This window comes from Thamnophis sirtalis, unplaced genomic scaffold (genome assembly GCF_051295495.1).
Source record: "Thamnophis sirtalis isolate CommonGarterSnake01/CBP01778 unplaced genomic scaffold, rThaSir2_p1.2 scaffold_3, whole genome shotgun sequence".
NCBI classification, from domain to species: Eukaryota; Metazoa; Chordata; class Lepidosauria; order Squamata; family Natricidae; genus Thamnophis; species Thamnophis sirtalis.
The window spans coordinates 27,666,778-27,692,445 of record NW_028261383.1 but is presented as its reverse complement, the minus strand read 5'-3'; the positions used below and the strand labels follow the sequence as shown (position 1 = coordinate 27,692,445).

The 25,668-nt window shown below is 43.7% G+C and overlaps 1 protein-coding gene across 1 annotated transcript in view; it reads left to right on the top strand.

Moving 5' to 3' along the window:
- SLC44A4 (solute carrier family 44 member 4) overlaps positions 1-25,668 on the top strand; it is a 64,527-nt gene that overhangs the window by 11,507 nt on the left and 27,352 nt on the right. Inside the window, exons 2-6 of the mRNA XM_087708447.1 lie at positions 14,250-14,298; positions 17,664-17,737; positions 22,143-22,221; positions 23,615-23,714; positions 24,974-25,099. Of these exons, the coding sequence (XP_087564573.1) occupies positions 14,250-14,298; positions 17,664-17,737; positions 22,143-22,221; positions 23,615-23,714; positions 24,974-25,099 (428 nt within the window). The remainder of the gene's footprint in view (positions 1-14,249; positions 14,299-17,663; positions 17,738-22,142; positions 22,222-23,614; positions 23,715-24,973; positions 25,100-25,668) is intronic.

Sequence of the window (25,668 nt, the reverse complement as noted above, 5' to 3'; positions counted from 1 at the left end):
ATTGTTGAGGGGCAAATATGCTGATTCTGTAAACCGCTTAGAGAGGGCTGTAGAGCAGTGTGTAACACTATATACTGTATTTTTCGAAGTATAGGATGCACCTCCCCCCCCCCAAAAAGAGTGTGGAAATGATGCATTTAATGCACCGAATACAGCCATTTTTGGCATCCTGGATCCCTGCCACCGCATCCAATTTTTGCAAACAAATGGGCTGTTTTTGCAAAAACGGAAGCGTTTTTGCCTTCCCCCAGCCCACAGCAGGACCCTGCAGGCTTCAGCATGACTGGGAAAGCAAGAATGCCCCATTTCTGCAGAAAATGGGTGAAAATGGGCCATTTTTTGCATAAATGGAGGTGTTTTTGCCTTCCCCCAGCAGCACTCTGCAGGCTTCAGCAAGGCTGGGGGAAGGCAAAAACACCTCCATTTAGGGAAAAAAAGGCCCGTTTCTGCCATTTTTCTCAGAAAGGGGCATTTTTGCCTATCTCCAGCCCTGCTGAAGTCTGCAGAGTGCTCCTGGGGGCCGGGGAGGACAAAAACTTTTTTTCTTACTTACCTCTTTGAAATCTTGGTGCGTCTTATATACAGGTGCGTCTTATAGTCCGAAAAATACATTAAGTCCTATGTCACTACAGGGGAAAGGCAGTGATCAGGGGGCACTGCCAGGCTGTGTAGATCTATCTGTGGGAAACCCTTTAGCTGTTCTTCTGGGTCATTTTTGATATTAACCTCAAACTCCGGAAATGTTGGCCTGACACATTGAAAGACAGACCAACCTTTTGCCTTTTACAATGTGTTTTTTTTAAACCAGTCTGCATTGCTAATTTATACTTGGTGTATTTTGCCAGCCACAGGAAATTGGGTTGGCAAACTGCGGTTAAGTTAATGCTGGAGGAACATCATCCCAACCCTTCAAATCAAGGTCCACTTTTTTTCTAACTAAAGAAGCAGACGGCCTAAATTAATGTTGCTTGTATGAGTTTAATAATAAGTTTAATAAACCAGTTGGAAACAACAGGGAGTCCTCAATTTACGGCCATAACTGAGCCCAACATTTCTGTTGCTAAGCAGGACAATTAAGTGAGTTTTCCCCCCATTTGATCACCTTTCTTGCCACCGTTGTTAAGTGAATCACTGCAGTTGTTGTTAGTAACGTGGCTGTTAAGGAAATCCAGCTTCCCCATTGAGTTTTCTCATCAGAAGGTAGCCAAAGAGTCCACATGACCCTGGGATCTGGCAACCGTCATAAATATGAACCAGTTGTCAATCATCGTTCCAATTTTGATCACATGACTCTGGGCATGCTGCAGTGGTCGTAATTGTGAAAAACGGTCCTACGCCTTTTTTCAGTAACTTTGAATGGTCGCTAGACGAATGGTGGTAAGTTGAGGACTATTTGTACTTGATTTCAAACATGCTCTCCCTTAGGAAACTATAAAAAACATTTTATTGGCTTTAATGGCTAAGAATAGCTGTGGGAAGATGGTTGGAAAAGTCAAGATAAGAATCACAACCAAATCAACCCTAGACCACACCTAGAATACTGCACCCAGTTTTGGACACCACACTATAAAAAGATGTGGAGACTCTAGAAAAAGTGCAGGGAGGAGCAACCAGGATTATTAGGGGACTGGAGGCCAAAACATACGATGAACGGTTGCAGGGAATGGGCATGGCTAGTCTAGGACCAGGAGAAACATGATAGCAGTGTTCCAATATTTGAAGGGCTGCCACAGAGAGGAGGGGTTCAATCTATTTCCCAAAGCAACTGAAGGCCAGACAAGGAACAATGGATGGAAACTGATCAAGGCGAGATTCAACCTAGAAATAAGGAGAAATTTTCTGACAGTGAGAGCAATCAACCAGTGGAACAGACGTTGCCTTCAGAAGTTGTGGGAGCTTCATCACTGAAAGCTTTCAAGAAGGACCAGAGTGCCATCTGTCAGAAATGGTGTAGGGTCTCCTGCTTGGGTGGAGGGTTGGATTAGATGACCAACAATGTCCCTTCCAACTCTGTTAACCCCCCTTTTTATAGGTTGTGTGATACTTTAGACTCCGCTCCCTCAAGTTGTCTTATCACTAGTGAATTTTCCCAAATTGTTTCTCTTAATGTTGGAGTGAGTATGTTCAGTTCCTTAGGCATATTTTAAACTGCGTCTCCCAAATGCTGCTCAAATTAATGATTTCTTACAAACAGATTGTTCTAAAGTAGCATTGGAACAATTACCCAACAACTTAAACAGCTTCCATCTCCCCCTTTGGGCCAAGGGGCTCGATGTCCTGTTCTTCAAAGGATGGATGGGTAGGTGGGTAGGACATAAAGAATCCATGGTAACTGACCGGGATGTTTGACCAGAAATGGTGCAGCCTCAAAAGCCGGTGAGAAAGCCGAGAGCAGAACAAGGAAATGCAACAAAGCAAATAAAAGTAATTGTATTACTTGTCCTAGATAATGTTTCATGTGGTTGTTTCTGCAGGAAGCAAAACTCAGAAAATTGCCCTTGGCTTTCCCCAAGCTTGTCCTCTCCAGAGGTGTTCTCAGCACATATAGAGGGGGCAAAACTGGGAAAGCAAAGTGAAGCCCATTCCCTTAGTTATCTCTTTAGGAGAACAATGATCCAACAGTTATGATCCTAATTCTGAATTAGGAAGTGGTGGGGGGGAATCACAAAATTGTGTCTCACCTATTTTGGCCATGTCATGTGAAGGAATTCACTGGAGAAAAGCAATTATGTTTGGAAGAGTTAGTGGTAAAAAGAAATCAGGCTATCAAAGAATAGAGCCCCCCCCAAAAAACACAATCAAAGCTCATGACCCCAGGCAGACACTGAAAACTCAAAGAAGTAATAATGCAAGATCGTAAAATGTGGAGAGACCTGGCCCATAAAATTGCCAAGAGTTGAACACAATTGGATGAATATCAGCGTTAAGGATTGAGGGGTTGGATGGATGGGTGGCTGGCTGGCTGGAAGGATGGATGGATGGATGGACAAAAGCTTCTGTAAGCTGGGGGGGTCTGCCCATAGACATGCTGATGGGAAATTGTGGAAGTCCCCCACCCATCTCTCCTCGAATTCTTCAATGGCCCTTTCTAGATTGGACAACTCTGAAATATCCTATTTTGGTCAGTAGGATGTAAAAAAGATGTTGGGATTCTGGAAAGAGTGCAGTGAAGTACAACAAAGATGCCTTGGTAAGGCCACACTTGGAATACTGCATTCAGTTTTGGTCACCACGATGTAGAAAAGATGTGGAGACTCTAGAAAGAGTGCAGAGAAGAGCAACAAAGATGATTAGGAGACTGGAGGCAAAAACATATAAAGAACAGTTACAGGAATTGAGTATGTTTACTTTAATGAAAAGAAGGACGAGGGGAGACATGATAGCAGTATTCAAATATCTCAGGGGTTGCCACAAAGAAGAGGGAGTCAAACTATTCTCCAAAGCACCTGAGGGTAGAACAAGAAGCAATGGGTGGAAACTAATCAAGGAGAGAAGCAACTTAGAACTGAGGAGAAATTTCCTGACAGTGGGAACAATTAATCAATGGAACAACTTGTCTCCAGAAGTTGTGAATGCCCCAACACTGGATGTTTTTTAAGATGTTGGATAACCATTTGTCTGAAGTGGTGTAGGGTTTCCTGCCTAAGCAGAGGGTTGGACTAGAAGACCTCCAAGGTCCCTTCCAACTCTCTTATTCTATTCATCCTGAACTTCTAAGGCATAAAACTTAGAAGTTACAACTTGGCTTATGTAACCTGGTAGTTACTGGCTATGGAATGAAACTTGAATGCTGGCTTAGTTCCCAGTGTAAAAGATGCTGTTGATCTCCATGATAGGGTAAAGCACATCTTCGTAGCTAAGGAGCAAAAACAAACCAGCTGTGCTACAGTGAGCTGCTCTGAAAAAGGCCAGGACAATAGGTATCATCTTGTTTACAGCGAGAAGTCACTGGATTGGATTTTTCTATGGCGTGTTTGTTCAAAAAGGTACAACTTGTTGCTTGCTTTGCTATATGCTAAGATTTAAACTAGAATTTCTGAACCGTAACTACGCAACTCAAACAAACCACAGAACAGATAAATGGAGCTTCTGAATCCAGCCACTATGGTGTGGTTAAAAATATAATCACATATATGTAGTATATCTATCTATCTATCTCTAGCTAGCTAGCTAGCTAGCTAGCAATCTAGCTAGTTAGCTAGCTAGCTCTCTCTCTCTCTCTCTCTCTCTCTCTAGCTATCTAACTATATCTATCTATCCTATCTATCTATCTATCTATCTATCTATCTATCTATCTATCTATCTATCTATCTATCTATCTATCATCTATCTTCCCATCCCACCCCATCCCATCCATCCACCCACCCACCCACCCATCTATCTACCTATCTATTTATCTTCCTATCCCATCCCATCCCAGTCCTCAACTTACAAGAGTGCATTTAGTGATCATTTGAAATTATATCAAAGTTCATATAGAGCTTGAAGACTATATGAACACGACGTTGCACTGAAAAGGTGGTTTAAGGCTCTTTTTCACACTTAACGACCATTGTGGCATCCCCATGGTCATGTGATCAAAATTCAGCTGCTTGGCAACTGACTCATATTTATGACAGTCACAGTGTTCTGGAGTCCCGTGATCTCCTTTTGAGACCTTCTGACCAGCAAGTCGATGGGGAAGCCAGATTCACTTAAAAACCATGTTACTAACTTAACAGCTGCAGTGATTCACTGAACAACCATGGCAAGGAAAGGTTGTAAAATGGGGCAAACTTAACAAGTATCTCACTTTGCAATCGAAATGTCAGGGTCAATTGTGGTTGTATGTTGAGGATGACCGGGAGAATATTGCTATTGTTAAATAAAGGAGGACCCAAAATAACTCATCCGGGTGTCTGTCTAGTGATAGATTCAGAATTGTAAAAGCAACAAACTGAACTGGTAGATCAAGGTTCTGTCTAGAAACAACGCATGACCATTGAGCAAGAAATAATCACCTGGTAAATGAACCTATTCAAATCTGCTTCATTGGATTCCTCCCGATTTCTTGCTGTAGGAGTGACATTTTTTTTCTCCTTTTCAACACACCCTGTTCTTGAAACACTCATCCCAGAGTAATTACTTTGTGGAATGAGGGTTAAGGACTCTGGGATTCGTTCTTCATCATAGCTTTAGTTCCTGGTTATTATTTCTCGACTTCTGGTAATGATTATTGTTTATAATCAGAGCTATTAGATTGCCTTAGGCATGAAAGCCAGCTGGGTGAGTTTGGGCCAGTTTCTCTCTCTCTCTCTCTCTCTCTCTCTCTCTCTCTCTCTCTCTCCCTCCCTCCCTCCCTCCCTCCCTCCCCTCCCTCCCTCCCTGCCCAACTCACCTCATAGTGTTGTTGTGCGTAAAATAGAAGGAAGGGATATTAGGTATGTTCACTTGCCTGGATTATTTATAAAAGCAATAAAGGTGGGATATAAACAAACAACCTACCAATCACAGCCAACTAGGGAAATAGATGTGTATACTAGGATGAACAACTATGTCCCCTGTACAACTTGTGGGCTTCAACTCCCAGAATTTCAACTCCGAGAAAGCGTGCAGAGAAGAGCAACAAAGATGATTAGGGGACTGGAGGCTAGAACATATGAAGAATGGTTGCAGGAACTGTATATGTCTTTTTTAATGATAAGAAGGACTAGGGGAGACATGATAGCAGTGTTCCAATATCTCAGGGGTTGCCACAAAGAAGAGGAAGTCAAACTATTCTCCAAGGCACCTGGGGGTAGAACAAGAAGCAATGGGTGGAAACTAACCAAGGAGAAAAGCAATTTAGAACTAAGAGGGACATTTCCTGATAGGTAGAACAATTAGAACGACTTGCCTCTGGAAGTTGTGAATGCTCCAAAACTGGAAGTTTTGAAGATGTTGGATAGCCATTTGTCTGAAGTGGTGTAGGGTTTCCTGCCTAAGCAGGGGGTTGGACTAGAAGACCTCCAGGGTTCCTTCCAACACTGTCCCTTCCAGCCTGGCTCAGGAATTCTGGGAGTTGAAGTCCACAGGTCATAAAGGGGCCATAGTTGCCCATCCCTGGTATATATTAATACGATCCGATTAAAGTATAAAAATATAATCCACTGGACTCACCACCCGTGAGGCAAGATTATAAACTGAATGTGAGATGGCATTTGCTTTCCTACCTTAAGAGAAAATGCCCTGACAAATATGCATTTATAATGTACATAGAACAGTTTAAACATGATAGCTTGGCAATATCTTCCTTGACCTCTGGTTCAATAGGAGCCATAATAAAACCGCAGAAAATTAACAAAGCCACACTGTGAATGGGTTAGGCGAAACCTTTATATTTATTCTAAAGAAGCTACGCTACTTGAAGCTTAGCGGATCCATTTTAATATTAAATGCAATGTTTCAGCTTTTCGTGTTTGATGTTTTAACCCTCTAATTGTTTTGTTCCCTTATTTATACTGAATGTTGCTTGGTAGAGACATGATTGCCATACAAATTTAATCAACAAACAAACAAATAAAGATGCAGGGCACCATTGCCAGTTTATTTGGTGTGCTGCAGTTGTGCGAGAGTGTGACAAATTAAATCGTCCTCGACTAATAACCACAGCTGAGCCCAAAATTTCTGTTGTCAAGTAATAGCAATAGCAGTATACTTATATACCGCTTCATAGGGCTTTCAGCCCTCTCTAAGCGGTTTACAGAGTCAGCATATTGCCCCCAACAATCTGGGTCCTCATTTTACCCACCTCGGAAGGATGGAAGGCTGAGTCAACCCTGAGCCGGTGAGATTTGAACCGCTGAACTGCTGATCTAGCAGTAGCCTGCAGTGCTGCATTTAACCACTGCGCCACCTTGGCTCTTAGTGAGTTTTGCCCCATTTTACAACCTTTTTTTGCCACGGTTGTTAAGTGAATCACAAGGTTGTTGAGTTAGTAAGGCGGTTCTTAAATGAATCCGGCTTCGCCATTGACTTTGCATGTCAGAAGGTCGCGGAAAGTGATCACGTGACGCCAGGACAAGCATCTGAATTTTGATCACGTGACCATGGAGATGTTGCAATAGTAACTCTGAAAAACAATCATAAGTCCCTTTTTTATTGCAACTTTGAACGAATGGTTGTAAGTCAAGAATTACCTATAGCAAGGTGGCCGAACTTTTTCGGCACCAAATGCCAAAACGGGAGCGTGTGCGTGGTGGTGGGGGGAGGCACTGGAAACTGGAAAAGCAGCTTCCCGGCGTGCACCAGTAGTGGGTTTCAATTTCATTTGCTACCAGTTTGTTCGTGCGTGCGCGCATGCGCAGAAGCATCCAGGTGGGTGGGCGGAGCTTCCCCCGCCACCGCTACCGGTTCGCTCGATCTGGCGAACCTGTAGCAACCCACCACTGGCATTCATGCACGGGAGCGCCAGAAGCCAGAAGAGCAGTTCCCCTTCCGGTTTCCAGCATGCACATGCGTGCCAGTCACCTGGTCTTCCAGTTTCTGGCACAATACGCATGCAAAGACTACCCATGCCGGAAGCTCATGCACATGTGTGCCGGGAGTTACTCTTCTGGTTTCTGGCACTCCTGCATGCGTGAAGACCAGCTGGCCGGCACACATGTGTGCTAGAACCCAGAAGCTCAGTGGGCGATGGCTGGCGTGCCCGGAGAGATGGCTCTGCGTACCACTTCTGGCCCGCGTGCCATAGGTTTGCCACCACGGACCTATACTATGGTAAGTCGCTAGGCAGCTCCTTGTATTATGCTGTTTCGTGACCCATGCAGCTTGACGCAAGCATGAAAAGTGAAGGGAGGCAACACCCATCCAAACCGACATTTTAAACTAGAGTGGATTTCTTCAACATGCATATCAGATTGACAGAGAAGGGGAAAGAAGGGGGGAAAACCCAGGAATCTGCTCCAAAACCTACAAAGATGTTGGGAACATGTAAGTCCCACGGAAGCTTCAATAAAAGTTGTTTTTCTTGTTGAAAAACCAACCTGGGTCTTTTGCCCTGAAGAGAACTTGGCACCTGCCCTCAGCACTCTGCATTCAAGAAAGAAGACAGCAAAAGAAAAAAGATTGGAAAGGGAGAATGCAGGAATTGTAAGATCAAGAAAAAGATAAAAATAGGCAGATGGATGGAGAGAATATGAGAGAAATGAAGTTCCTGGGAGACTAAGAGAAAATGGTTGAAAGGAGGAAAGAAAGAAAAGGATCTACTAGCAGAACAGAATGAAACTTAGTAAATATAGCCAACGGTCTATATTCAATGCAATGTGAGGGACGTGGATTAAAATTATTACTTGTGGATAACTAATTAAATGGAATATTTATTATATAAAACTAAACGTGAGGACATATGTTATTAATAGTGAAACAGAATAATAGAGGCAAATGATAAGTTAAATTTGATCACCTTTGGGAGGCAAATAATGATATGGTTTATATATTAAGAAAAAAATTAAGCGGGAAAATAAAAATAAGATGACTGAAATGTAACATGGAAATATGATGTAAAATGTACTAAAACCAGGACATCTTTTTTTAAATAAAAGAAGTTAAAATATGTAACAAAAAAAATTAAAAAAAACTTTGTTTCCAAAAAAGAAAGAAAGACGGTAGCAGGGGGAAGGGAGGGGGAGAAAACAGAGGGCTTTGTTTGATCCTTTCATTCCAGGAATGTGGAGTGTCAATTACTGAGAATGGCCTCCGGATCAACCCTCTCTTCTCTTTAAAGATGCTACCACAGAGACAAGACCTGCCAAACTAAAAAAACCTCTTCAGGCGTCCCCTCAGGTGGATTGAGTTCAAGCTATCTAAACCTGCCGCTTAGGGATTCCAGAGCTGTAGGCTGGCTGGTTGAGAAGGATTATCAGACAAATCTACCTGAACTTCCCATTGGAGGCACAAATGATCCTACTTTGGACATTTTATGCAAAGTCCTGCAGCTGTAAATCAACAAAGAAGCCAATACAGTCCTAGGCTGCATTAACAGATAGATAGAATCAAGATCATGTGAAGCGTTGATACTGCTTTGTAATCCCTTAGTAAGATGGAACCCATGGAATATTGCATCCAGTTTTGGTCAATACAATATAAAAAAGATGTTGAGATTCTAGAAAGAGTGCAGAGAAGAGAAAGAGAAGAATATACTAAGAAAAATAACAAGAGTTGGAAGGGACCTTGGAGGTCTTCTAATCCAACCCCTTGTTTAGGCAGGAAACCCTACACCACTGATTTTGATGTTATGATTTGTTCATATCATTAATTATTATTATTCCTGGTTTTTACAATGGTTTATAGTCTGTTTTTGGTGTTAGTCGGGGTGTGGTTTTTTTGCTGGTGCTTTTGTGTATTTGTTAAAACTTGAAATTAAATAAATAAAACTGACTACCTACAACGCCATGACCGCGTTGCTAAGATTATTCACTGGAAATTGTGCCAAACATTTGGATTTGAGTACAGCAAAAACCACTGGGACCATCAGGTTGAGAAGGTTTTAGAGAATGAGAAAGTCAAGATCTTGTGGGACTTCAGAATCCAGACTGACAGGCACTTGGCCCACAACACATCTGACATAACAATAGTTGAAAAGAAAAAAAGTATGGTTCATTGACATTGCAATACCTGGTGATGCACGAATTGAAGATAAACAGCAAGGAAAAAAAATCACAAAATACCGGGACTTTAAACAAAGAAATTACAATAGAATCAATAAACATAAAAAATAAACCTAAAACAATGCCTCTTTTGTCACCCGTGAGTGGGTTGATTCCAGGTGTATTATGTGGCTAATATATGTTGACAAGGTTTGACAAGTTGTTCTCGTCATAGGGGAAATGAAAAAAAAAGGAGAATATTTCAGAGATAAAGTGCCCATTTTATAATATTTACATACTTTGTCAGTGACCTTTCCTAACCTCTGGCATATCTCTGGAATGTTTTCAAGGAACTTTGGTTATTTCCTGGTTAATTTTTTACATCACTCTTTCTCTGCTTATCTCTTATACCGAAGAATTGGACCTAGTAGGTTTATAATTAGAGTTGCAATTGACCCTGGAGGTGAAGGTGCCAAAGAAATAGACTGTCAGGCGTGCCCCAGCTTTGGCATTTAGGAAAGAAAGACCCTCGACTGCATTGGTAGCGAAAAGTACACTTTTACTAAAGCCAAGTGGTTACAACATAAGCAAAGCTGGATCTGAATATTCCCGCTCAAAACCTGTCTTTTCTCTGGCATTCCCTCCTGGATCAATTCATGAGTGTCCAATGATATTTGAATTTGGTGTTTTGGTAACAGTTTTGAGATTTGGAGCCGCTTTGGTGCAGTTTTGCATTCCGTTCTCACACTCCTGTCCTTTGATGTACCGGTCTGTTCCAGATTGGCACCTCTAGTTCCTGTCATCCCTCCTCCTTTATATTCTCTTTCTCCCTCACACACAGACATTTTAAGGCAGCATGCCAGTGAAGCAAAGCAGGCTGAAGCGTTTAATGACAGGGGTGTCAAATACAATTTCATTGAAGGCTGCATTAGGGTTGTGTTTGACCTTGGAGGGCCGAGAGGGGTGTAGCCCATGATGGGCATGGCCAGCTTGATGTCACTCGTGTCGGAGGGCCCTCTGGTGGCCAAGTGCTCGTGACCCGTCAAAACCGCGGTCCACTAAAGCGCGCCCGATCAAAGCGCGTACGTGACGTCATCAGCAGTGCGACAAATAAAATTAAAAATAAATTAAATTAAAATTAAAATTAAATTAAAGCAAGCCGATTCACATAAAGGTAAGGGTTAGGTTTAGGGTTAGGGTTAGGTTAAGGGTTAGGGTTAGGTTTAGGGTTACGTTAAGCGTTAGGGTTAGGGTTAGGTTAAGGGTTAGCGTTAGGTTTAGTGTTAGGTTAAGGGTTAGGTTTAGGGTTAGGTTAAGGGTTAGGCTTAGGGTTAGGTTTAGGGTTAGGTTTGGGGGGGTTACGGTAAGGTTTTCGCGTTAATTTTAAATTTACCGCTCACAGCGTGCCGTTTTCGTCGCGCTGTGATGACGTCACGTACGCGCTTTCGTCGAGCGCGCTTTAGTCTACCGCGGATTTGTGGTGGAACCCAAGTGCTAAGTCAGGACTTCCCTAAGACCCTCCCTTACGCTCATTATAATCTCCTTCCTTCCTTCCTTCCTTCCTTCCTTCCTTCCTTCCTTCCTTCCTTCCTTCTCTTCTCTTCTCTTCTCTTCTTTTCCCTTCCCTCTTCGTTCTCCTTTCTTCTTCCTTTCCCTCTTTATTTTTCCTTTCTTCTTCTCTTCCCATCTTTCCTTCTTTTTCTTTGTCTTTCTTCTTTCCCTTTCCTGCCCCTTCTTGCGTGCTGAAATGCAAAAGGGGAAACATTTTTTCCCTTTCTTTTGGTTTTAGCTTGTCTTGGTAGCTCTCTGCCAGTGAAAACGGAGCTCGGGGGGGCCTCACGTGGCCCACCGGTGCCCCGTTTTCTGTCACGATGGCATCCTGCAGCCCTCTGCCAGCAAAAACGGAGCTTGTGTGTGTGTGTGTGCTTACAGCCCTGCCGAGCTCCGTTTTCGCTGGCAGAGGCACTGCGGGCTGGTCCTTTGCTGTTCCCAAGCCATCCCGTGGGCCAGATCTAAGCATCCCTTGAGTAAAGGCCTTTAATTTGACACCCCTGGTTTCTGATGGCAGACCTGACATTGACTCAGGTGCCACACTTTTTCTCTATCAAGAAGAAGCAGAAAATGATGCATGTTTCCCAAACTGATGCCTCCTGAACAAGATGGGAAGCCATGATGATTGAGGCCTTAGCAATCCCATTCCCAACACATCTGTGAAAATGCTTGCGGGGGGAAAGCTGACCTCTACAGGGGAACACAACAACATGTTGGGGTTCTCCAGTCTGCAATGGTTCAGTGGCAGGAAATGAGCCAACGAAATATCTCAGACAAGGCCAAATGTTAAAACATAGGCAAGGTGGAGAATCAGGGGTGAAATTCAGCAGGTTCCGATCAATTCTGGAGAACCAGTAGCGGAAATCTTGAGTGGTTTGGAGAACTGGTAAATACCATCTCTGACTGGCCTCGCCCCCATCTATTCTCTGCCTACCGATTCCCAGCTGATTGGGAGGGAATGGAGATTTTGCAGTATCCTTCAGTGGTGAGTTTCTACTGGTTCGGCCCGGTTCAGCCGAACTGGTAGCAGTTTGGTGGCCTGGGTTGCTGGAACTGGCAGCGCCCAGCCTGCCACAGCCCTAAACTGGTTCTCAGGTCAGTCGGTCGGTCGGTCGGTCGGTCGGTCGGTCGGTCGGTCGGTCGGTCGGTCGGTCTGTCTGTCTGTCTGTCTGTCTGTCTGTCTGTCTGTCTATCTATCTATCTATCTATCTATCTATCTATCTATCTATCTATCCATCCACCTACCTACCTAACTATCTATCATATCAAACTATCATCATTATCTATCTATCTATCTATCTATCTATCTATCTATCTATCTATCTATCTATCTATTTATCTATCTAATCATCTACCTACCTACCTATCATATCAAACTATCATCATCATTATCTATCTATCTATCTATCTATCTATCTATCTATCTATCTATCTATCTATCTATCTATTTATCTATCTAATCATCTACCTCCCTACCTATCATATCAAACTATCATCATCATTATCTATCTATCTATCTATCTATCTATCTATCTATCTATCTATCTATCTATCTATCTATCTATCTATCTATCTATCTACCTACCTACCTACCTACCTACCTACCTACCTACCTACCTACCTACCTAATTACCTACCAGTGGTGAGATTCAATTTTTTTTACTACTGGTTCTGTGAGTGTGACTTGGTGGGTGTGGCGTGACTGGTGGGTGTGGCAGGGGAAGGTCCCCTCCCGATCAACTGGGACTCGGGAGGCAGATAATAGAAGGGGGTAGGGCCAGTCAGAGGTGGTATTTACCGGTTCTCCAAAGTACTCAAAATTTCCACTACTACCAGTTCTCCAGAACTGGTCAGAACCTGCTGAATACCACCTCCTCTATCTACCTATCTGAACACTGGAGAGGCAGATCTTTTAAGAGGTGAGAAACTTGGTCATTGTGTCATTGAACGGAAAACCACAACATGGCAAGTACAGAAGGGAGGTTGAAGTTATATTGTGCAACGTCTAGAATACATTCTCTACTACTGTTCCCTTCTATATTGTTTCCTATTGCTACATCTGGAAGAAGCACAAGATGCCCCTGTTATTTTGAAGAACTGTCCAGTCGCCCTGAGCTAAAATAGTCACCCAGGGAAATAAAAACAGTAGGAGCAGGGGGTTCTGGAATTGGCCAAAAGTGGAAAAAGGCACACAGCTTAATGCTACAACCCTCTCCGGCACTGTGAGTTGTGCTATACCTGTACGGTTATTCCTCGACTTACAACAGTTTGTTTATTGACCATTTGAAGTTACAACAACGCTGAAAAAAGTGATTTAGGGCCGTTTTTCACACAACTATTCAGCATCCCCAGGGTCATGTAATCAAAATTCAGAGGCTTGCCAACTGACTCATACTTATAACGGTTGCAGGGTCCTGTGGTCATGTGATCCCCTTTTGCAAACTTCTGACAAGCAAAGTTAATAGGGAAGCCAAATTCACTTAACAACGGATTTGCTAACTTAACCACTGTGGCAAGAAAGGTTTGTAAAATGGGTCAAACTCCAACAGTTGTCTCGCTTAGCAACGGAAATTTTGGGTTCTGTTGTAGTCGAAAGTCGAGGACTGCCTGTATTTAAATTAAACTCTGCTAATAATGTCTGTAAAGGGACACGGTAGCTCAGTGGCTAAGTTGCTGAGCTTGTCGATCAGAAAGGTCGCCAGTTTGACGGTTCGAATCCCTAGCACCGTGTAATGGAATGAGCTCCCGTTACTTGTCCCAGCTTCTGCCAACCTAGCAGTTTCAAAGCATGTAAAAAATGCAAGTAGAAAAATAGGGACCATCTTTGGTGGGAAGGTAACAGTGTTCCGTACGCCTTTGATGTTTAGTCATGCCAGCCACATGATACCATGAGACGTCTTCCAACAGCGCTGGCTTTTCGGCTTTGAAACGGAGATGAGCACCGCCCCCTAGAGTCGGGAACAACTATGTGCGAGGGGAACCTTTACCTTTACCTTTAATAATGTCTGTATGGGCACCCAGCCCTAGAGATTAGATTTTACAGAACCTCTTATTTTTGTAACAAATCTCACTGTTGCTTTTTCTTTTCCCCAGGGGAGAAATTTCAGTACGATCCTTCTTTTCGTGGCCCTATCCAGAAGAGGTAAGAACGCCTGGTGTGATGAAAGGATGACTGGCGTGTCAAATGGTAGATTCAGGCTGCTGGAGCTAAAGATGAGAGAGAAACTTTAGTTGCCCAGAAGGGAAGAAGAAGGGAGGTCTGCGAACATCCACGGGGAAGTGGGGCAGCAGAAATTTTTTAGAGGAGGGGGATAGTTGCAGAAGGCATGTGCAAGAGATCTACATTTTGCTTGGGATCACAGGTGGTATTCAGCCAGTTCTGACTGGTTCTGGCGAGCCGGTAGTGGACATTTTAAGTAGTTCGGAGAACCTGCAAATACCATCTCTGGCTGGCCTCGCCCCATCTATTCTCTGCCTCCTGAGTCCCAGCTGATCAGAATGCCAGCTGATCAGCTGGGTCTTCTGTTGCCCTGCATAGCAGAATGGAGCTGGAAAGCAGGTTAGTGGGATGGGGAGGGAATGGAGATTTTATAGTATTCTTCCCCCAGGAGTGAATGGGGATTTTGCAGTATCCTTCCCCTGCCATGCCCAACAAGCCACACCCACAGAACTGGTAGTTAAAAAAACTGAACTTCACCACTGCTCGGAATGCTGAGTTTTATTTCTGGGCCTCAGGAATTAGATCTGCTGTCTGATACACATTTTTGGAACCATGAATGTTTGAGATTCTGAAAAAAACCCCACAATTTTCATTCAAGCTTCTAGGTTTTCAATGCTGTTTGCTCCCCCATCCAGAGTGGGGCAACTCACTGCAGTCAACTCGCCATGGCCAACTCAGTGTGGCCGACTCACTAACTCACCATGGAACAACTCACTGTGGGACAATTCAACACTTCAATTTGAATTATTTAAAATAAGTAAAAACTTATTTCAATTTTTTGTCATTCACATTTCATTTTGTTGCTCCTTTGGCATTCTTTTTTTTAATGATCCTGTCCCACTGTTTCTTCTATATTAGTGTAACTCTTGTCCCATAATGAGTTGTCCCATGGCAAATTGGACCTGGTGGATTGTTCTATGGTGAGTTGGCCACAGCAAGTTGGATGCAACGAGTTGGCTGTGGCAAGTTGACTGTGGTAAGTTGACCACAGCGAGTTGTAGAAACACCCACGCATATCAGCCTACTACAAAATGCATGTTTAGTGTTTATAATCTGAAAGAGAGTGGAGAGCCACTAAATTTGAATATTATTTTGATGAAGGTTAGAAGTTATTTGTTTATATATTTCTTTCATTTCTTTTAGAACTGGGTATGTCTAGTTTAATGAAAAGAAGGACTAGGGGAGACATGATAGCAGTGTTCCAATATCTCAGGAGTTGCCACAAAGAAGAGGGAGTCAAACTATTCTCCAAGGCACCTGAGGGCAGGACAAGAAGCAATGGGTGGAAACTAATCAAGGAGAGAACCAACTTAGAACTGAGGAGAAATTTCCTGTTAGAACAATTAATCAGTGGAACAGCTTGCCTCCAGAAGTTGTGAATGTTCCAACACTGGAAGTTTTTAAGAAGATGTTAGAGAACCATTTGTCTGAAGTGGTGTAGGGTTTCCTGCCTAAGCAAGGGGGTTGGACTAGAAGACCTCCAAGGTCCCTTCCAACTCTGTTATTCTTTTCTTCTCTTTCTCTTCTTCCTTTTTCATTTTCTGCACTTTTTATTGTCTCTCCTCTTTCTTTTAGTTTAATTTGAAATAGTTTTTAATATTGTAATCCGAATCTCTAATAAAATTATATGCAGATAATGCCAGTTTAGTGCTTTAACTTCCTGTTGATGACGCATCAAAATTATCCACTATTGTTGAGTCTACTGCAGTCAGCCTTCCCAACTCTGGAGGGGTTGAACTTGAGCCCCATAATCCCCTAGGAAGCAGGCTGATCCTGGCCTTGTTCTACCAGCACTGAATTTATACTCTGAATTCCAGGGCATGCTTGCTGGCAAAGACACTGAAGTTTGAAGCTTAAGGGGACTGGAGGGTACCATACTGGAAAGTGACTTTTTTGAAATGGGGAGGTGGAGGAATAGGCTACTTAGGGAACAGTCTTGTGTCCCCCCCCCCCATAACCTATGGAAGAGTCCAGCATCCAATGATAACAAGAGCAATTAGACTTATATGCCACTTCATAGTGCTTTACAGCCCTCTCCAAGTGATTTACAGAATCACCATATGGCCCACTCCAACAATCTGGGTCCTCATTTTACCAACCTCGAACTCCAGGCTGATATCTCAGGAGCTGCCACAAAGAAGAGGGAGCTATTCTCCAGAATCTCCAGCTATTCTCCAGAGCACCTGAGTTCAGGACAAGAAGTGATGGGTGGAAACTCATCAAGGAGAGAAGCAACCTAGAACTATGGAGAAATTTCCTGACAGTTAGAACAATTAACCAGTGGAACAATTTGTCGCCAGAAGTTGTGAATGCTCCAATACTGGAGGTTTTTAAGAAGAGATTGGAAAACCATTTGTCTGAAATGGTATAGGGTTTCCTACTTGAGCAAGGGGTTGGACTAGAAGACCTTCAAGATCCCTTCCAACCAGTGGTGGGATTCAAATAATTTAACAACCACTTCTCTGCTCTAAAGTAGGCAGGGCTCAGTGGTCATGTGACTGGGTGGGCATGGCCAACTCAATGTCACTCAGGTCAATGGGCGCTTCACCTTAGCTGTGACAATGTAATAAGGGTTAACCAGAGAGGCAGTTTCTGTAAGCAGGGCAATAAAGATCAGGCTAGAAACTACACCAGAGTTTCCTTCCTGCCTTCCTTACAGGATTAGCCCTGTAAAGTGGAAGAAAACAAAAGGAGATTTCTTCCGACAACCGGTTCTCCAGACTGCTTAGAAAGTTAACAACCGGTTCTCCCGGATTGGTGCAAACTGGCTGAATCCCACTATTGCTTCCAACTCTTATTCTGTTCAGTTCTAAATAAAGTTTGCTTGCAATGCTGCAGTCTAACCACTGCACCATCACAGCTCTACCTAGCTCATTATGTTCTGGATGCAACTTTGCATAAAGCCTGTGATATAGGTGGAATAAATGCACTCTCTCTGTGTATAGTATTTAGGGACATTTCTCTTCTTCTCCCCCACCCCCAGTTTTAAAGCTTAATAATGTGTGAATGTGGATGTGAAAATGATTTCTGATAACACACACGGGACTTCTTGTAGTTTCTTATTCAAGCACTAACCAAGCCAACTTTGGCTGATCTCAGAAAAAAATCTTGGTGTTAGCTGACTTCAGAAATCTTTTTTAAAAAAAAGAAAGCTTTATGGATCAATGAACAAAGGCATTAGAATTTGAGGCTGAGATTTTAGTCTTTCCACTTGATGTAAATAAACCGTACACATGTGCCTATAAGTTAGTAAGTTGATGACTGACCCCTCACTCTCTCTGTTCCAGGAGCTGTACGGATATTATTTGCTGTGTTATCTTTGGACTGTTCCTCGTTGGCTACATGATAATAGGGCTTTTGGGTGAGTAAGTTTCTTAACTTAAGAGAAGAGGACCGAGGAAGCTGGATCCAATTATATTATTCCATTGCAGAGGAGCTAGTTCAGTAGACCACATAGGAGAAACAAATGAGTGTTATCTCCATAGATGAGCAGCGTGGTGGCCTGGTGTGGAAGACACGCACCTCCCATTTGGAAGGTTGAGAGTTCAATCCCAGGTAGCGACAGATGTTTCTCTCTTAGGGTGCAAAGAAAAAAAAATCTGCTGTGAACTCTGCATGGTGTCAGCAAGGGCATCCGGCCAGTAAATTCTCAGCTCCATCCAGTTGCCCCAACTCTACCTGAATTAAGGGATTACAAAGTCGTAAAAAGGGAATTAGTGTTATCTCCATAGATCAGGGGCAGGGAACTATGACCCCCGTTATGACTTGTAAACTTCAACTCTCAGAATTCCTGAGCCAGCCATTGAAGTCCATGAGTCATAAAGGGACCATAATTCTCCATCTCTGCCATAGATCATCAAGGTCTTCATTGTTCAATACTAACAGACATTAAAATCTGGGGACACTATGGATAGAGAGTGTGGAGATCCAGATTGTAGTTCTTATCTTAACAGAAAAACTCCCTGAGGATTTGGGGTTGTTGGTTTTTCTCTCCAACCCAAGAGTCAGAGTGGGGTAATGGAGAAGGTTTTGAATTAGAAGCAATAATTGTATTCTGGATCCCCTTAGACATAGAAGCCAACTGGTTGACTTTGGACCAGTCTGTTTTTAGCCTTTACTGATTGATACTTTGCCATCACACCTAACACCTGGGCATCACCTCTTGGGTTGCCCGAAGGGCTTTGCAGGAAGAAACGCGGCTTGAGGTGCAATGACGGTCCTGGCTGTGGGGCGCACGCCCAGTAAAAGCCTCTCTTGGTTCCCTTCTCCTCCTCCTCCTCCTTCCACAGCCTGTGTGACGATGCCGCCGTAGGCCGAGAGCTGCCGCCGACGCTGCTGCACAGCTGAGAGCGGGAGAGCGCGAAAGCAGAGGCAGGGCACCAAGCTTTGGTTAAGGCAGGCAAGGGAAACCGCGAGCCGAAAGGAAGTCTTGCTGGGAAGACGCGGCAGCAGGGCTTTAAAGGGCTCCTCCCTCCCCAGCCAGCCAGCCCACCCAGCCCATTCCTCCCCCGCCACCACTGTGTCCAACAGGCCGGGTGTCTCGCGTTTATGGCGGACATAAATGCGAGACACCTGGCCTGTTGGGACACAGAGGCGAGAACATCCCTGCCACCTCCGCGCTCCACCGCCTCGTCCCCCCTGCCTCCTCCGACCCCACCGCTGTGAAGAAAGAAAACACACACACACACACACACCCCTCACAATAAAAAAATTACAAATTAAATTACAATAAATTTGAATCCCCCCCCTCCCTCCGTCCGATCCACCTTTTCCAGCTGTGGAAACTCTCTCCACTCTCCTCTTGTCCGCCCAACGTAAGCATGCTCAACGTAAGCGTGCTCATAAGGCATGATTCGCTGCTCTCCGATCAGGAGGCGGGAGAATCAGTGCCTCTTTTGCATATGAAAGTTTTCGCTTTTTAACTCCTCCTTAACTTTTAAAAGGCGAAAAATTCCTTAGGCAAAAGAGGCCCCGAGTTCTCTGGCCTCCTCCCTTAGTTAACACTGAGAGCAGACACCAAGCCACTGTGACTTTGAATCTGGTAGCAACTACCCTGGCTTTAATTATTTTAAAAAAAATTATTTAAAATTCTTTCTTTTCCCTTACGAGACTGGTGAGGCCCCGCCTCCCCTGCCTCTAGTGACTGCACGTCCCTGATAGATAGATAGATAGATAGATAGATAGATAGATAGATAGATAGATAGATAGATAGATAGATAGATAGATAGATAGATATGGGGTAAATTAGATATAGATAGATATAATATACATATACATATGTATGTATGCATGTATGTACTGTACATACAGCCAGAGAGATACATACATACATACATACATACATACAGACAGACAGACAGACAGACGTGAATTAGATAGATTAAATAGAGAGAGATTAGGGAGACAGACAGACAGATAGAACATCTTGCACATCTTGTGCCTTTTCCAGATGTAGCAATAGGAGACAATATAGAAAGGAACAATGACGTAATAATCAAGTTTCCCACTTCTTAAAATATCTGTCTCCCTAGGGGAGTGGGGGAGAGAGAGGGAGGGAGGTAAGTAAGTATTGATCGAACCAAGAACGTAAAGAAAATGACCAAAATAGCAGATGGCAAAACCAGGGGTGGCATGGAAATATTCAAAGGTCAGCCTATGTCCATCCCAGGCTCCAATGATTGTATCTGACTTCCCCAAAAGCTGCAGAACTAAAAACATTGCCCCTGTATCCTTTGAAATAACTTTCTTTGTGGATGGGTGTAACAGAGCCTATTGTCACTGAATTACGCATTTCCTGGGCACTGGAAAGAGATCATTGTTTTGAAGAAGCCTGCATTTTTTAACTTGTCAGCTTTAAGCATTCGGATTCCAACTTATGGAAGGGGGGAGCCTCAGGTTTCATTAGCAGAAAGGGCAAAGAAGGTTAAATAGCCTCCTTAAGCTTTCTGAAAGGAAATTATCTCTTTTGTCCAGCAGATCATTTGTTTAAAAGCCCCACTGGGCTCTTGAAGGAATAACTATTGAAGGCTTTGGATAGGACAGATGTATCTCTCCCTCCCCCATACCCACATATCCCTTCCCCTGTCCTCCTCTTCCTCTCCATCCCACTCATAATAGTTAAAATAGTAGAATTGAATCTGTGTAAATCAGAAATAAGGAGAAAGTTGTTTGGACATCCCTAGTGCTGTGTAACAGGGTGAGCTCCCGTTACTTGTCTCAGCTTCTGCCAACCTAGCAGTTCGAAAGCATGTAAAAATGCAAGTAGAAAAATAGGAACCACCTTTGATGGGAAGGTAACAGCCTTCTGTGCGCCTTCGGCGTTTAGTCATGCCAGCCACATGACTACGGAGACATCTTCAGACAGCGCTGGCTCTTTGGCTTTGAAATGGAGATGAGCACCGCCCCCTAGAGTCAGGAATGACTAGCACATCAGAGGTGGTATTCTGCTGGTTCGCACCAGTTCAGGCGAACCGATAGTGGCAGTAGAGCAAGGCTCCACCCACCCACCCTGATGTTATCATGCACACTCTGCGCATGCGCTCCCTCTACCGAACCGTTACCAAAGATAAGAGGATTTAATGCCTGTAGCACATATGTGCAAGGGGGACCTTTACCCTTATCTGTTTGGACATTTAAGAAAAAGATGGATCTGCAGTCACTATGCGTTATTTATATATATATATATATATATATATATATATATATATATATATATATATATGTGTGTGTGTGTGTGTGTGTGTGTGTGTGTGTGTGTGTGTGTGTGTTATTTGTGCTGATAAATAAAAAATATTTATCAGCACAAATAAAAAAAACACAAAAAAACCCCACAAATATAACAAAGGCAACAGTAAAAAACATTGGGTTTCTGTCGTGATGGACTCTTGTGACGAGCCAATTGACAGATGATGGAAGCAGTTAGCTTCCTCCCATAATTGGGGCTTACCAAGGGTTGTAAAAATCTAATATATATATATATACATACATACATACACACACATACATACATATATACATATATATATATATGTGTGTGTGTGTGTGTGTAAAATCCATATATATATAAGATTTTTACAACCCCTGGTAAGCCCCAATTATGGGAGGAAGCACAAATAAACACACACACACACACACACACACATATATATATTGTTCTAATCCAGTGTTTCTTAACCACACCAACTTTTAAGAAGTGTGGACTTCAAGTCCCAGGATTCCCCAAGCAGCTTGGATTGTTGAAGCCCACACTGCCTGGCTTCCAAATAGCATCCAAAAGTGAATCAGAGTCCAAGGCAAAAGATTCCTCCAAGTTCCAATTTATTAAGAGAGCCATGTTGGCACATCTGGGAAAACCGGAATCTGAAAGCTTCCCAGTTTTCCCACCCAATTGAAAGTTCACACCCACAAGTCCATCACACAGTTCAATCTCCAACTGTCATGCTGGCAGCTTCCACCCATGCAGTTCCCGGCCAGGTGCAGGACAAAGGATGACCTTGGCTTTCTAGAAAGAATGTTGCTATGGCTACATATCATCTAACCCCATTTCCCCACAATAGAAAATGAATAGTAGAAAGTGTGGCAGGCCTGAAGTCCAAAAGAAAAGATGGCTTGCAGACGTGAACACACGCTTTTTAAAATTCTCACTTTGTTAGGAGCTCCAAAGTCCTGGAAGCAACTGATGAATATCGATGGTAAATTATGAAAGATTGATTTTTTTTTCTCTTGCCTTCCTTCCCATTTTCTTCCTCCCCCCCTCCCCCCCCCAGCCTGGCTCTACGGTGATCCGAGACAAGTTATTTATCCCAGGAATTCAACGGGATCCTATTGTGGAATTGGCGGCAATCGGTACGTTTGAAATCCTGGAAAAGAAGGAAGGGACTCATCAAAATTGTTGCTTGGTTAGAGGTGGGGGGGATTTTAACAACAGAGATTTAACCAACCTCAGACAGCCACAGTTTTCCTGGAATAAAAAAACTGTACAGATGGTCCTCGACTTACAACAGTTTGTTTAGTGACCGTTCAAAGTTACAAAGGGAGTAAAAAGAGTGACTTAGGACTGTTTTTCATACTTACGACCATTGGGGCATCCCCAGGGTCACGTCATCAAAATTCAGGCGCTTGGCAACTGTTTCATATTTATGACGGCTGCAGTGTCATGTGATCTCCTTTTGTGACCTTCGGACAAGCAAAGTCAATGGGGAAACCAGATTCACTTAATAACTAGGCCACTAAATTGACAACTGCAGGGATGCATGTAACAACTGTAGCAAGAAAAGTCGTAAATTGGGGGCAAAATTCGCTTAACAAGTGTCCAACTTAACCATAGAAATTTTGGGCTCGATTGTGGTCATAAGTCGGGGACTACCTGTGCAAAATAGTGTCCAGCAGTCAGTTAACCAGACATACTTTGAGAACTGAAACAACCCCAGTGGCTTTTTTTGTTTGTTAATTACCCGGATTTACCATATTTTTCAGAGTATAAGACGCACCTTTTTCCCCCTAAAAGAGCATGAAAACGTTGGTGGGTCTTATATACCAAATACAGCAATTTTGTGGCCTCTGAAGCCCCACCCCCATCCTATTTTTGCAAAAAAATGGGTGGTTTTTTTGCAAAAACAGAGGCTTTTTTGCCTTTCCACAGCCCCCAACAGCCCTCTGCAGGCTTCATCAGAGCTGGGGCAAGGCAAAAATGCTGCTTTTGCAAAAAAATGGGCAAAAACCAGGCCGCTTTTCACAAAAACTTTTCACAAAAACTTCCCTCAGCCCTCTGTAGGCTTCAGCAGGGCTGGAACAAGGCAAAAACGCCACCGTTTTTGCCTTGCCCCAGCCCTGCTGAAGCCTGCAGAGGGCTGCTGGGGGCTGAGGGAAGGCAAAAACTTTTTTTCTTACCTCTTCGAAATCTTGGTACGCACCAAGAAAAGAGCCGAGGTGGCGCAGTGGTTAAATGCAGCACTGCAGGCTACTTCAGCTGACTGCAGTTCTGCAGTTCGGCTGTTCAAATCTCACCGGCTCAAGGTTGACTCAGCTTTCCATCCTTCCGAGGTAGGTAAAATGAGGACCCGGATTGTTGGGGGCAATATGCTGACTCTGTAAACCGCTTAGAGAGGACTGAAAGTCCTATGAAGCGGTATATAAGTCTAACTGCTATTGCTATTGCTATTATACACCGCTTCGTCTTATAGTCCGAAAAATACGGTATTTCTTTTAATGCGTTCTTCAATTCTCTTTTTCTGTTTAGTGACAAACCTTACCTCCTCTACTTCAACCTCATGAAATGTGTCGTGGAAGCGAACCCACTGGCAATAGCAATGAAAGGCTTGCAATGCCCTACCCCGCAGGTAAGATGTCGCAACTTTGAACGGTCACTAAATGGACTGTTTGTAAGTCAAGGACTACCTATGCCTGGTTGGAATGATTCTGTCTGCCGTCTTGACTCTCCATTGGAATCTATACCCATCCTGTTGGGTTGCTGTGCTAAGCCAGACAATTATAGGAGTGCAAATAACAGACTCAAATAACAGACGACGTTGCACTTCTCATCCAAAAAGCCTCTTCAGCTCTGACTGGATGGTGGGGAAGTCAAAGCAGAAGAAGCTTCTTGGATGAGAAGTGAAGCATCTTCAAAGGAAAAAACAAGGAAGTCCAGTTGCCTCCTGAAAAAACACCTTTGAGGGAGAAACATGGCCTGGATAACTGACAATCTCTACAGATTTTTAAACCCAACAGTTCTTAGAGCCGAGGTGGCGCAGTGGTTAAATGCAGCACTGCAGGCTGCTTCAGCTGACTGCAGTTCTGCAGTTCGGCTGTTCAAATCTCACCGGCTCAGGGTTGACTCAGCCTTCCATCCTTCCGAGGTGGGTAAAATGAGGACCCGGATTGTTGTTGGGGGCAATATGCTGACTCTGTAAACCGCTTAGAGAGGGCTGAAAGCCCTATGAAGCGGTATATAAGTCTAACTGCTATTGCTATTGCTATTCTATAAAACTGTATCAGCAGCAAAGGTGGATTTCACATCATTTTACCACTGGTTCACTGCACACTGAAAATCTGAGCGAGAGTAGCTTGCACACCTGTGTGGCTTAGAAAACATGGCTAAATGTTGACGTAGGACATGAGAGAAACCATTGCAGATGGTACTTGAGAGACCGCCTCCTGCCGATTACCTCCCTTCGACCGATTAGATCGCACAGATTAGGCCTCCTCCGAATTCCATCCGCCAGTCAGTGCCGACTGGCGACTACGCAGAGGAGAGCCTTCTCAGTAGCAGCTCCGACCCTTTGGAACGATCTCCCTGTGGAGATTCGCACCCTCACCACCGTCCAGACCTTCCGCACAGCCCTTAGGATCTGGCTATCCCGTCAGGCCTGGGGATAAGATTTTAATTTGCCCTACCCGAATGTTGAATGAAAGTTGTGTTTTATTGTTTTATTTTTATTTATGCACTGTCTTGTGTTTTTGTTTTGCACCCCCCCCTTCCCATGTATTGTAAGCCGCCCTGAGTCCCCTCAGGGAAAAGGGCGGCCTATAAATCATAATAAACAAACAAACAAACAAACAGATGGTTCCAGACTGATTCCCGGGGCTCCTTCCTTTTCAGATTTGTGTCGCCAATTGCTCCAGCAAATTCTGGACGGTGCTTCCAGATGCCTTAAGTAAGAAACCACCTGAAGTGTGGGATCAGACAATGTGCCAACCCAGCATTGATCTCCAAACTACAAAGTTGGTAAGTTGCCGCCTTTGGATGGCCCCAAATCTTTCCATTCTTTGCCTTCCCGGTAATTCTGAAGGGTCTTTCAGGTTTTCTGGGATATGACTTTTGCTGTTTTCCAGCTTTTATTACTGGTTTCCTGCCGATTGGTTAAAATGGATTTGCTTAACAACCGCAGCACTCACTTAAAGACTGCTGCAAAAAATGTTATAAAATCGGGTCCGATCACATGGGGCTGTCTAAAGGTAAAGGTTCCCCTTGCACATATATGCTAGTCGTTCCTGACTCTAGGGGGTGGTGCTCATCTCCGTTTCTAAGCCGAAGAGACAAAACTGTCCGAAGATGACTCCATGGTCATGTGGTCGGCATGACTTAAACACCAAAGGAGCATGGAACGCTGTTACTTTCCCACCAAAGGTGGTCCCTATTTTTCTACTTGCATTTTTACGTGCTTTCAAACTGCTAGGTTGGCAGAAGCTGGGACAAGTAACGGGAGCTCATTCCATTACGTGGCGCTAGGGATTCGAACCGCTGAACTGCCGACCTTCTGATCGACAAGCTTAGCTACTGAGCCACCACGTGCC